At 44.5% G+C, this 12,476-nt stretch overlaps 1 protein-coding gene across 2 annotated transcripts in view; it reads left to right on the plus strand.

The window, feature by feature from the left end:
• ATP9B (ATPase phospholipid transporting 9B) overlaps nucleotides 1-12,476 on the plus strand; it is a 2,364,768-nt gene that overhangs the window by 1,249,538 nt on the left and 1,102,754 nt on the right. For both annotated transcript variants that reach the window (XM_086965515.1, XM_086965516.1), the window contains exon 9: nucleotides 5,757-5,837. In XM_086965515.1, coding sequence (XP_086821641.1) covers nucleotides 5,757-5,837 — 81 coding nt within the window. The remainder of the gene's footprint in view (nucleotides 1-5,756; nucleotides 5,838-12,476) is intronic.

The raw sequence follows: 12,476 nt of genomic DNA on the forward strand, positions 1-12,476 counted from the left end.
TCTTTAAGATACCCTTCCTGCAGTCCCACTAGCAGCTCCCCCACTTAGTTGTGGTAAAGGAACACTTTCAGTTCACCTTCCTGTTCTTTGGCCTCACTTAAACCACACCTGGGTGTTTGCAAAGGTCATGATGGTGATCACAGCCTACCTTTGCAAGTTGGGAGTACATATATTCTTCTACCTAAACTAGCTGTTGAAGGCAAGTTTATCACATTCAATTGCAGATCGCATATGGATCACCATCTCACTCCTGTCTTCCCTAGGGCTCTCCAACACAAGCTGAAATCCCATATTCAGCCAGTGCAGAGGATTCCCTTTATATTGGGCGTTCTCAGCATGGTGGCGTACATAGCCTTCCCTCCCCTACAGTGATTATGGGACATTTGGGATATGATCCCGATGTTTTGGGCTTGGTCCTGTGTTCCAGACGGATTTTTCTGAGGTTTCTTTTTCTCTTGACTTCGTTTATTCTGTTAGCACATGCATGCTCTGCAAAGAAACCACCTCCTTCTGTGGTATTTACTGGGGATGACTCTCGGACGACATTTGGGTTTCAGACAAGGCAGCTTAGGATCTTCAGTGGTTAATGAGGGATTCCAACCTGACTTTACAGCAGGTCCTTCTCCCCAATCCAGAGCTTACAGTAGTGACAGATGGGAGCTTTGGGAAGGAAAGGCCTCTGGACAAAGTGAAAAATTGAGATGTCAGACCCAATTCAGGGGCCACTGGGCAGGCAGGGGCTGTTGGGCTTCAGTTGTTGGAACTGGGGTTGTTTGCCTCAGATGTCCCAGAGTCTTCCCTATCATGGCTCTGCAAAACTAGGCCAAGTACAACTCCTTCAGCACTTGACTCTCAATGGAAGTGATGGCGAGCAGTCACAGGCGGTATTGCACCGTTACAACGCAACTTTTACAACGCACTACCATTACATCGCAACTTTTACAACGCAAATACCATTACAATGCATGCCATTACAACGCATGTCATTACATAGCAGATACTATTACAACGCATGCCATTACATCGTAAGTATAGGTAAGTATATTATTTTTATTTTATTTTATTTTACATTATTTTATAATTTAATTAATATTAAAAATAAATTAAAATATTATAGGGGTATTTTTAGGTTTTAGGGCTGGGTTTGGTTTTTGGAATACAGGGGTATTTTTAGGTTTTAGGGCTGGGTTTGGTTTTTGGGGTACAGGGGTATTTTTAGGTTTTAGGGCTGGGTTTGGTTTTTGGGGTACAGGGGTCTTTTTAGGTTTTAGGGCTGGGTTTGGTTTTTGGGGTACAGGGGTATTTTTAGGTTTTAGGGCTAGGTTTGGTTTTTGGGGTACAGGGGTATTGTTAGGTTTTAGGGCTGGGTTTGGTTTTTGGGGTACAGGGGTATTTTTAGGTTTTAGGGCTGGGTTTGGTTTTTGGGGTACAGGGGTATTTTTAGGTTTTAGGGATGGGTTTGGTTTTTGGGGTACAGGGGTATTTTTAGGTTTTAGGGCTGGGTTTGGTTTTTGGGGTACAGGGGTATTACGACTTTAAATAAATTAAATTAATTAATTTTAATTAAATTAATTACAATATTTACTATTATAAAATTAATTGAATTACATTACTTAAATTAAATTAATTACTTTTTTTATTTATTTAATTTATTAAAATGAAATAATATTATTTACAATTTTTAAATTAATTAAATTAACTTTATTACATTTTTTTTTAAAAGATATACTTACCTATACTTACGATGTAATGGCATGCGTTGTAATAGTATCTGCTATGTAATGACATGCGTTGTAATGGCATGCATTGTAATGGTACCTGCGTTGTAAAAATTGCGTTGTAATGGTCTGCGTTGTAAAATAACGCGTTGTAACGTCATAGATCCGTCACAGGCTTCTCAATGAGGTAGTATAGAGGTGTGCAAGCTCTGAAAAGTTACCTAGCTGCAAAATAACTGATGATCCAACCCAGTGTTTAACTTTAGTAAAAGGAAAGTACCTAAATCTACATATTGAAGCTTAATACTCCAGTGGACAGTACAGGTAACACACTGGCACTTGGGCTAATGTGCCTTAGATTTTGCCTCACCTCAGCCCTTATCCTGGGTGTTCCCGACCTATGGTAATTTTAGGACGGTTTCCCCTTCAACCTTTAGAGTTTCTCTTGGGCATGCATCAAGGCATAGTTGTGGATTGCTCTTTAGTTCAGTACACAGCACTCAGTTAAATAGTAAGCCCTCTTTCAGGACAGTCTCATCACTGTGCTGACACCAGAGTCCTTTTCTTGGCGGGCGCATGCATAACTCCTGCTTCTAGTAGAAGATGGGTTGGCTGGAGGCACAGCATACGATGCCCTCACAGATGTCTAGATAAGCAGTGATCTCCAATGGAAATTTTCAGTTGTCAGTGGACCCGCTTCTGGGTCTATAGCGTTGAGCTTCAGATGAGTTGCCAAAGGTCGAGGGTTGCAGTGGCACGAGGGCAGCCACAGCTGGGTCTTTGGTTGGAGTGGCATAGTTCACCTCAGGTTCAGTCCTTGATAGCAACAGCACAATCTTATAAGGGCACAGTCATGAGGGAAGAGGCACATTTCGCTGCAGGCACAGTTTCTTGGTAGAAGCACCCCCACCATGGTCTCAGTTCTTGATTTAACTGCACAACCTGCATACACAGTTTTTGTCCACATCTGTTGCCTGCGATTCAAGGCTGGAACTTAGAGAGATTGTGCCTATGCTCCTCTGGACACTCAGATCACTCTCCAAAGTTTTACTTATCCTACTGGACCCACATTCCACCGGTGATGAAGCAGCTTCTGGGACTCCCTAGACAGTCAATCCTTCTGCAGGGTTGGCAGGCTCCTTCCCTTTCTCAGCAGGCTTACTGGCTTTAAGGCGCTTGAGGTCAGAGGAACATCTTCCTTCAATAAGACAAGGTGTCAGGTGATGTCGCCTTACCTATCGGAAACTGGCTGTCAGGCAAATACCAGCTCTGTTGCACTGCAATCCTCTGAGGGCTCTGTGTAGTACTACCTTTCTTGGTGAAAGAGAAATTGGAACTGAAACAACAAGTGTGTCTGTGACTCCCACTTTGGTATAGTCAAAGCAAGCAGGAGATGTCGATTCACTGTCAGCACTTTCAGAAAAGGTTTGAGGTGGTTCTTTTTCACATTCCCTTTCCTGGGTGCTCTCCAGGCACAGCCTTTGTGTGGAGTGATGCTTCTCACAGCAGGGTAGTATCCAGCTGAAGCACCCACAACATAGGCACACAGAGCTTTGACCTATCTGGAACTGGCTATCAACAGTCACACTGAACAGTGATCAGGGAAGAGATAAAAGGTGGGGGTCCCATATAGGGGTCCCTTTCACCTTAATAACTGGGACTACAGTTGCACCCTTCAGCCCCATAATCTGGTGAGTCCAATGCAGCGAAAGTTGAGACGGTGCCCTAACGAAGGCAACCTCCAAAACCCGCGTAGGACCATCTACCGCCGACCCTCCTTTCTGTCCATATTGATCTGGACCTTGTTGGAATTATAAGAGAAATTATATTGTACAATTTGAGAACAGTGTCATGTCAGTTTTAAACTTTAACTCATGTGATTACGTTGTATATGTTGTTGATGCATTGTGATGATAAAATATACAGAATTATGTATTTTTGATATTCAGAAAGAAAGAAATGATAAAATAATATGCAAAACAAAATAAGTCTTGTGGAGCTGCGTACCACTTGACTGGCTCTCATGGCCTCTCTGCCTTCCATCAAAGGCAACCCTGTGCAAGTTCTGTTGGACAGCTCTATCTTTATGTGCAACTGCAACAAACAGGGTTGTGTGGGGTCACATCTACTGTGCTAGGAGGCACTAGGGCTATGGTGCTGGCTGCACCTTCAGGGAATTTCCTGACTGCCAGCCATCTGGCTGGGTCACTCAACCCCGGGGTGGACAAGCTCAGTAGAGTTCATCTAGCTAACCATGAGTGGCATTTGCACGAGGAGGTGGTATAAGGCATATTTTCCCATTGGTTCGTGCCTTGGGTAAATCTTTTTACCACTTCTGAGAAAACACATTATAGAGCTTTTTGCGCTTTAGAGTTTCCGCCTCAGGGTTTCCTGGGAGATCGGTTTCGCCTGACCAAGGGACTCTGGTCTTCCTCCTGAGGTTTTGCCTCTGCCACTGCTTCCTTGGGTTCTAAAAAAAGTCAGGAGAGACTATGCACAGCTTGTCCTGATAGGCCCGAACTGAGCTCAGACAGTCTGGTACTCTTATCTCCTGAGTCTGAGCCTTTGCACCCACTTTGTCTACCTCTTCAGAAGCACCTGCTTCTTAACAAAAGGAAAGGGTTCTACATCTAGACCTCCATTGCCTACATCACCATACATGGAAATTGAGCAGTAACAGCTGAGCTGATACGATCTGCTTGAGGAAGTATTGGATGTTATTGTGGCTCCTCACAGTCTGTCTACAAAGTCAATCTATTCTGGATGTTGGCCAAAGATTGTGGCCTGGTGCAAGAACCACTGGGTGGGTCTGCTGCAGGCTATTTGTTCTGATGTTCTCCTCTTTGTCCTGTCTTGGGCCCTGCGCGCTTTACCATTGGCAAAATTAGACGTTATTTGTCAGCACTCTTGGCCTTTCTGCGTTTGCATGGTTAGCTATCTTTAAGTCACTCATAGTTATACATTTTGTGAAGGGACTGCAGCTTTAGTTATGTCTCAGTGGGACCTTAGTCTGGTTAGCATCTTCTGAATGGTCACACCTTTCAAATCTTTGCAGAGCTGTTCTTTGAGGTTACTGTCCATAATAATGACTTCTCATTGCTATTACTTCCACGCAACCATGCCAATGAGCTCCAGGTGTCGCCAGTGCAACCACCATATAAGGCTGGCTTGTCATCTTTTTAAAATTCACAATTAGCAAATATGGTGTTGAGAATGTCTGAAAACATTAAATCATGGGAGACGCTGATACCGATGTCCCAGTCTCGAATTCCTACCACAAATCCAAATGAAAAGCGAGTGGGAAAGTTATTCAGCGGTCATATGAGGGATTGTTTGCTCCAATTTAGTCTTGACATTGCCTAAATCCCCCACACCATAGAGAGGACTTTGAGAAGGTTGAAAGCATGGTCTTCACATGTGATAGAAAATACATGGTTGTAACATAGCCAGTATTATGGTACGTGAAGGAGTTGAGATAGGAAAGGCACAATGATCTGTTTTATAGTGATACATGATTTGCATATCACTAAACAGTTTTAATTAGCCAGTCTTTACTTCTTTGGCAAAACTGCACAGTTTCAAGGTTCAAATGATCCAGAGTTGATTCAATTGCAATGCATTCTACCTGCGAAGGACTTAGCTGGGTTTGCATTATGCAATGGGAATACAGTTAACAAGAGCAGATGTTAATGTTTCTGTTGATTGAAGTGTTTTTAATTGGATAGCAAGGAAGAACGGACACTGCCTCCAGAAGGGCTGACTAGTAAGTACGTGTTTAATGCGGATGGCCTTTGTATGACCGGTAACCAGTGCAGGCTATAAGAAGTATCTCTTATTGGCATGAAATAAAGTAAATTGACTAATCATATTAAATGTAAAGTTGATTTTGCGCCAATATGCTGCTCAAAAAGAATGTCATGGTTTGGAGTACAAGAGCGAGAGGTTCATTAGACGATGTTCATTTGGGTTTACATAGTTAATAAGAGTTGTTTGTGTGAATGTGTTTCACATAATATTTGTATTTCTTCCTTTTTACAGGATCTTTTTTCAATTAAGGCATATGTTTATGCTCATAAGCCACAACTGGACATTCACAGCTTTGAGGGAAACTTCACACGGGTGAGTCTGGTTTGTTACATTTACGTTTATTACACTCAAGACAAAAATATGACATATATACCAGCAGCTTTCAGCAACTATCATTTGAATTATACAGAAGCACACACCGTGATTTAATTAATAAAACATATTTTTGAAGATCACAGACTATGTTATCATCTGGAATTGTTTTGACCTTGTGTGTTGGTTCGACTAGCAAAATAGAGGCACATTTTACAGAACAAACATGAACTGAAAAATTGGTACCTAAGGTAGCTGTTCGTATTTGTGTGTTGGCACTGACCAGTTCTTGTTGTTAAGACATTATCATGTGAAATCAGTGTCTTCTATAGTACTACTTGATAATATCACTGTAAATCGAAATTGTATGATTCAAAATATCTGTCTTGCACTATGTTTAACAGAATTGCACTGAGCTTTTTTTTTATTATAGCGATATAGATGTCTGGTAGGGGTTTGGGCATTTGTGCACAAGTGGGTGAGTTAAGGGAGCGTCAACTTAACTGGCATCGCTGGTGGTGAATTAACAGAGGCGGGGTAGTGAGATACGTTTGTTCACGGATCCCTACTAAGGTGTTGGGTGATTGTGAATAGGGCTGGGCGTGCCTTACCTCACGCTCAGGCCCTCTGAAGGATGATAGAATGGAGTAGAGGCCTGAGAGAGGTACCTGCAGCAATAGAGGTTAGCACAGCCCTCGCAGTATACAATACCATGAACCGTGCTCTTTCTGTTGATTAACACTGTACAAACACTCTTTCATTCTTTAACCTGAGGAGAAGAGCTTTCCTTAGCTCAGGCAGGCTAATAAGCAGTAATTAAATACTGTCTCTTACCAGGGACCAATAAATTCACCCTGAAATGCACTACAAGCAAATAGTGTAGGCCAGATGGCACACAGTTGGCATGTTTGCTGAATGGGTGGATGTCCTGCGAAACTGTGGAGTCCAGCAAAGGAAAGCTTACTAGCGGGCACTTCTGATGGTACATAACTGTGATCCCAAGCCCACTAAGAACGAATGAATAAGTGAGTGTATAAAAACTTGTAAACAGTTTAATCTTTGACAACCCAATTGTAATCACAAGATAATTCTTTGCCTAAAAGAAAAAGAGCAGTGACAGACTTAAGATAGCACTTAAAGTAGTGTTTGTACTAAACAAAACAGAGTTGGAAGGGAGGGGACTTTGAGGCCAACGATCAAAATGAGAGGCAGACAATGACCGCCCTTTAGCACTAGAAATCTATAGACTAGCTTACTTTTACTACCAAAGTGTGGGTAAATTCAAGGAAATTGTCTGAAAGTCAGCTGCTTACCAAATACTGCTCTAGAGCACAGCTTAACAGTTTAGTAGTCTATGAGATCGAGGTATATCTTAAGAGAAAATAACCTTTCCAGTTGATGGTAAGCGAATCCCTCAGAACCTTCCTGGTAAAGCAGAAGTAAATGAAACCTTTTTGCTCCCTGAATTTTCTACCATGGAAGCCGACTAGTTTGCATGGCAACGTGCGCAGTATCTCATGCTGGGTGTCAGAAAGTAATGGACTCTGCATTTCCCAGCGAAAGGCATGCATTGTAAATCTTTCCACCTCAGTATAGGGAGGCACTGTTCTCTCCAAGCACTTTTCATCGTTTCTGCGCTTGCAGAAGGTAGATCACCAGGCTTGCTGGTGCTTTCAAAGGAGTCCGCCTTTCCCTCTAGATGGCTTTGTTTGCATGCACACACACCGGACTGTAACAGCCATGGAAGACAGGTCTGTCCAGCCAGTGGAAGTTTATGGTCCATGATTTGTAGCTCACCTCCTCCGGATGGAAAGTACTAGATTATGCTGGCTGATGTTAGTGGGTACGTGTGACATCAGAAGCCAACCAGGGCTTGCTATCCCAGTTACTTTCTAGGGCCAGAACTCTTCATTGTGTGACCTTCTTTATACTTAGCCTCTCACACCAGCAATTCAGTTATGTACCACTCTCGTGTGAGCTCTGGCGAGCAATTAGGACGCATTATCTACATTGGGGACTGGAGCTGAACCCAAGTGCATGCTGTCACTCCGGATGCATACTGTGTACTGGGTCCCTCTCAACTTTGCCCTTGTTGTAGCAAAGGAGAGAACTGGGAGAGCCATCAACCCAGTACATTGACCTGCCTGTCACTTGCAGTTAAAAGAGACCAGGGTTCCACGGGTTCAGGCTTTCTACCATTGTTGTTCCTTTCTCTAATGACTATAAAACAAATGATCCATAGGTTTGTGAAAATCAGATTACTTGTTAAAATAAATGAACACTGTTGCAGATGCCAGAAGTCTTAACTACTGGAATATTTTCGCCAGCAAAATTCTTCTAATGACTAATAGACTTGATGATTTGCAACATTCAATAAAACTAAATATCAAGAGGCGGTTCCTCTTCAGGGGTTCCAGGTCATAGCCCTGCCACATGTGAACCAAGGAGCTACTGCTAAATTAAATTTGTTCACGTGTAATAATTTAATTTAGCAGTGTTCATGCAAACATGACTTTCCTGTTCTCATGAATTCTGCAGTGCGCAGGTCAGCCTTTTTGGCCTCTCCATCAGACTTCTGATGACAAGAGGAGAAAGAGAATGAGGGGGCTGAGCGACGACAGAGGTACAGAGTGTTGTGTCTAAAGAACACTCTGTAGTTGTATGCCTGAATTGTGCGTATGTGAGGGACATAGTTCAACAACAATCCCCTCAGACAAGCATAATTCATTTTACTTAGCAGACATACTGCAGATGCCTCAGGTAGCACAGAATATCTGCTAAAATCTGGCTGTCAGGGCACACATCAGTGTATCCCTAAGGCCTACGGGGAGCCACACAGAGCAGCAGGGGCAGGACCCTCAGCAATGTCCCAGATTCTGACTGTGTTTTCAGTCCTCTCAAGAAGTGGGGAGGGGGCTTTGAGGTGGATCTACTTGTGAAATCTGACCCTGCTGCTTTAACTGGCACGTCATTTAAAATCATGGCTGTTGGAGGCTGGCTCAGTATATAGTGTCCACCTATGGTGAGGCACTGTGTTCTGAGTCCAGGCAACCCTTAGTGATAGTGTTTAGGTCCCTGAAAACCAAAGCTCACAAGTGGTCGCTGTGGAGAGCACACAAACTAGACACTAATTTGGTATATCTCCTACTCAGAGATATCAAATACACACAAGAAATACTTCAGAAATAGGTAAGTAGCATAAGAAAATACACGTGCCCCTGTGAGGGGTGCAAGGGGGCAAACCATATACTAAAATAGTAGAATGTGAAATGGCTACCAAAACGGGACTAATACCCAAGGATGGAGAACCCAAGGGGAATCACGGAACCACCCAAGGTGAGTAGCCAGGGCCCACAAGGCGCCCAGGTTCAGAGTGGTTACACAGGGCCAGACGTCCATAGGATAACACAGGGTAAGTCATGGTTAGATTTTTACGGTTCTAGGACCCTTCCCAAAGGACCTCAATGGAAACAATTGGATCAAGGAAGGTTGGAGAGTCACCTCACCCATAGATACCCAGGAAACCCGGATACCTACACCAGGGAGCCTGTATGCATAGGGGGAAAAGTGGTGTAAAAACCACTTGTTGACGCCAATGGGTTATCGTGGAGGATCTGCAGCTACAGTGTCTTGTGGACCAGGCCGGTGGAACCAGGATTTGGAACCCAGACAAGAAGTCCCTTAAAGCAGAGGGGACTGGGTCCAAACCAAGCGGAGGTGCCCAGAGTCACATGGTCAAAATATCAGCCCTTGTTGGAGGTTCTTTCTGTAGCACGGTGAGGTTGAAGCAGCAGCTGTGGAGACCAGGAGACGATGCAGGAGCACAGGAGCCGTCCACGGGCTGTCCCATTCCGGTAAACGAGTCCAGGAAGGTCAGTGGCCGGCAGGATCACTAACAAGCCTTGCCAAACTCAAACAACGGTTTGCGGGACAAGATGCTGTGTTGGAAACCGGCAAGGTCTGTGGGACGAACCCAGTAAGGGTAAGTCAGAGCCGGCCCCCAGCATGCAGGAGTGCCATCAGGAATCGATGGAGCCCCCTCGAAGACCCTCTGGCAGCAGGCACAGAGAGTCGCATCGAAGCCGCAACAGAAGGAGATGAAGGCCCACAATTCAATGCAAGATGTGGTTATTAGAGCTTTGCAATTCTGGAGGGTTGGGCTTCTTGAAGATCTTTGTTGAAGAAAGCCAACAAGCCTTGGCAATGGAAAACAGACGCCGTGCACAGGGAGGAGGTTCACGTCGCCTGGAGAGGGATTACCGATGCCCAACTTGCAGGGAAGACTGGTCAGGCCTCTGGAGAAACAACAAACCACCATCTTTGTTGCAGGACCGAGCGACGTCTGTGGGATGTTGAGGTGCCTGCAGATGAGGGGAAGTGACTCCTTCACTCCAAGAGAAATTCCTTCTTGCTTGGATGCAGGCAGAGTTCTTGGAGACTCATCAGGATGCATGGCCACAGAGTTGCAGAACTTGAAGCACAGGGACTAAGATGCAGCAGGAATCTTCCCACCAGGAGCAGTCTTGTCTTAGATCTTGGCGTGAAGAAGAGCAGACTTACAGTGTCCACCAGCAGAAAAGTCTTTAAACAGTCTTCAAGACAATGGGCAGGCAGATCCTGAAGTTGTTGGTATGATCTAAGGACCCACTCTCAGGGGAGCCCATAGGTAACACCAAAAAAGGGGAAGGACCTCTTCTGTGGTGACCCACCTAGCAGAGGGGGTCAGGGAAGCTCAGCTGGCCTAGCCAGTCAGGTGCTATCAGGGGCCAAGATTCAACATTGCAGAATCAACTGGCCACCTCGAGGAGCTCTGGGCACCTCATGAGGGAGGAGCTTGACAGGGGAGTGGACGCTCCCCTGTCCTTTGTGTGTTTTGCGCCAGAGTGGAAACCAAAACTCCTGAACTGGGAAAACTGGTTTATGCAAGGAGGCCCCTACCCTACCTAATTCTAAAAGAGAGATGTTCACACCTCTCCTTCAAAGGAAATCCTTTGTTCAGCTTCCCTTGCCCAAGTTAAGATCATCAGCAGGGGGCATAACATGGTCTTGGGTTGGCATCAGCGCGGGCTGGCAGGCAGACCCTGTAAGGCTACCAGTTAAGTATTGGGGGGGAACCCCCAGTACAAGGGATCAATCAACTAACTCTGGAATCGGTGTACGCGCATGATTCCAACATGTTTAATACCAAACATGACCAGGTTCTGAGCAGCCAATATGTAGTTGGACATCTCGACTTTCCAGTTTCCATACATATCTTATAATGGTTACCCCTAAATTACCAAGACCAGAGAATGAAGTCCAGGGTTTGTAGTTTGTAGGGGTACCTCTGCTAAGGCAAGGGTGCCTTCACACTTAGAACCATGCACCCTGCCCTTGACCATACAGGTTAAAAGTGCAGTGACCGGGATATAGAGGAAAACTTATACCTAAAGTGAAAGGTGCATGCACCATTTCACGCAGACTCCGATGGCAGCTTTGCAGACACAGTATGCATGGGCTCCCATTGGTGGCATAATGCATGCTGCAGCCCATGGGAGACCCCTGGTGCACCAATGCCCTGGGTACCTCAGCACCATATACCAGGTACTTACAATGGTACCCCATTATGCCAATTGTGGAGCGTACACAGAGAATTAAGATGAGAGAGCACTGCCACTGGGGTCCTGGTTAGCAGGAGCCCAGTGAACTACAGTCAAAACACAGTGATACCAGGCAAAAAGTGGGGGTATCTATGTCAGAAAGATCCTACTTTCCTACAATGGCTTCCTATGTCCAGCACCTGATTCCTGCTCTTCAGCTGCTACTGAGCCTCTGAGTTGCCATAAACGGAAAAAGGGTAAGTAAAAAATAAATCAGTGTTGTTTCTTGTGAATGTGTGAGTAAAAGTGTGTTTGTGAGTGATCTAAAGAGAATGAGATTGAGAGTGAGTTTGTGTTAGTTTAATGTGTATGACCGTGTTAAAAAATGAAAGAGCGAGAATCGATGAGTGAGTGTGAATATGAATAAGGGAAAGCGAGAGAGTAAGTAAAGCAGGGTGAGTGAGTTAGAAGGAATTAGTGAGGGGAAGATTGTGAGAGGGATTGGTAGTGAGTCATGGTAACTCTGTCAATGGTGTAACAGGTTTAGCTACCAGAGCACAGAGGCTGTGATGCAACTGCACCTGCGTCGCGATTAAAGCAGAGCACCCATCCCCAAGGAGTTCAGACCAGAGTCCCTGTACACCGGTAGTTGTGAGTGAGGGGTCAGTAAGTGTGAATGTCTTCAAGTGGTTTGTGGGTGAGAAATTCTGAGTGTGAGTGTATGGGTAAATTTTTGTATAACAGCACCCAAGACAAATTTTGAAAACGATGAGGTGAACCTGTAGCAAGTATTAAGTCACCCTATTTTCCGATATCACCAGCCGTCACTGTATATATCAGGCTGAGAATAACTGTAATTTAATAATACCCCCCAAAGAAATACGATACCTATTTCCAAAGCAATCAGCATAGTTTTTCATAGTTAGTTTAACATTTCATTTAGTTAGTGGTTAAACATTCACAATTTGTGCTTTTCTGTTTCTCTGACCGTGATTTGTTGGTGAAAGATTGTTCCAAATCTGCTTGGGTTTGCATCGCACAGTCACTTCCACAAAAGGCT

Source organism: Lissotriton vulgaris, chromosome 4_1 (genome assembly GCF_964263255.1).
Source record: "Lissotriton vulgaris chromosome 4_1, aLisVul1.2, whole genome shotgun sequence".
In the NCBI taxonomy this organism is placed as follows: domain Eukaryota; kingdom Metazoa; phylum Chordata; class Amphibia; order Caudata; family Salamandridae; genus Lissotriton; species Lissotriton vulgaris.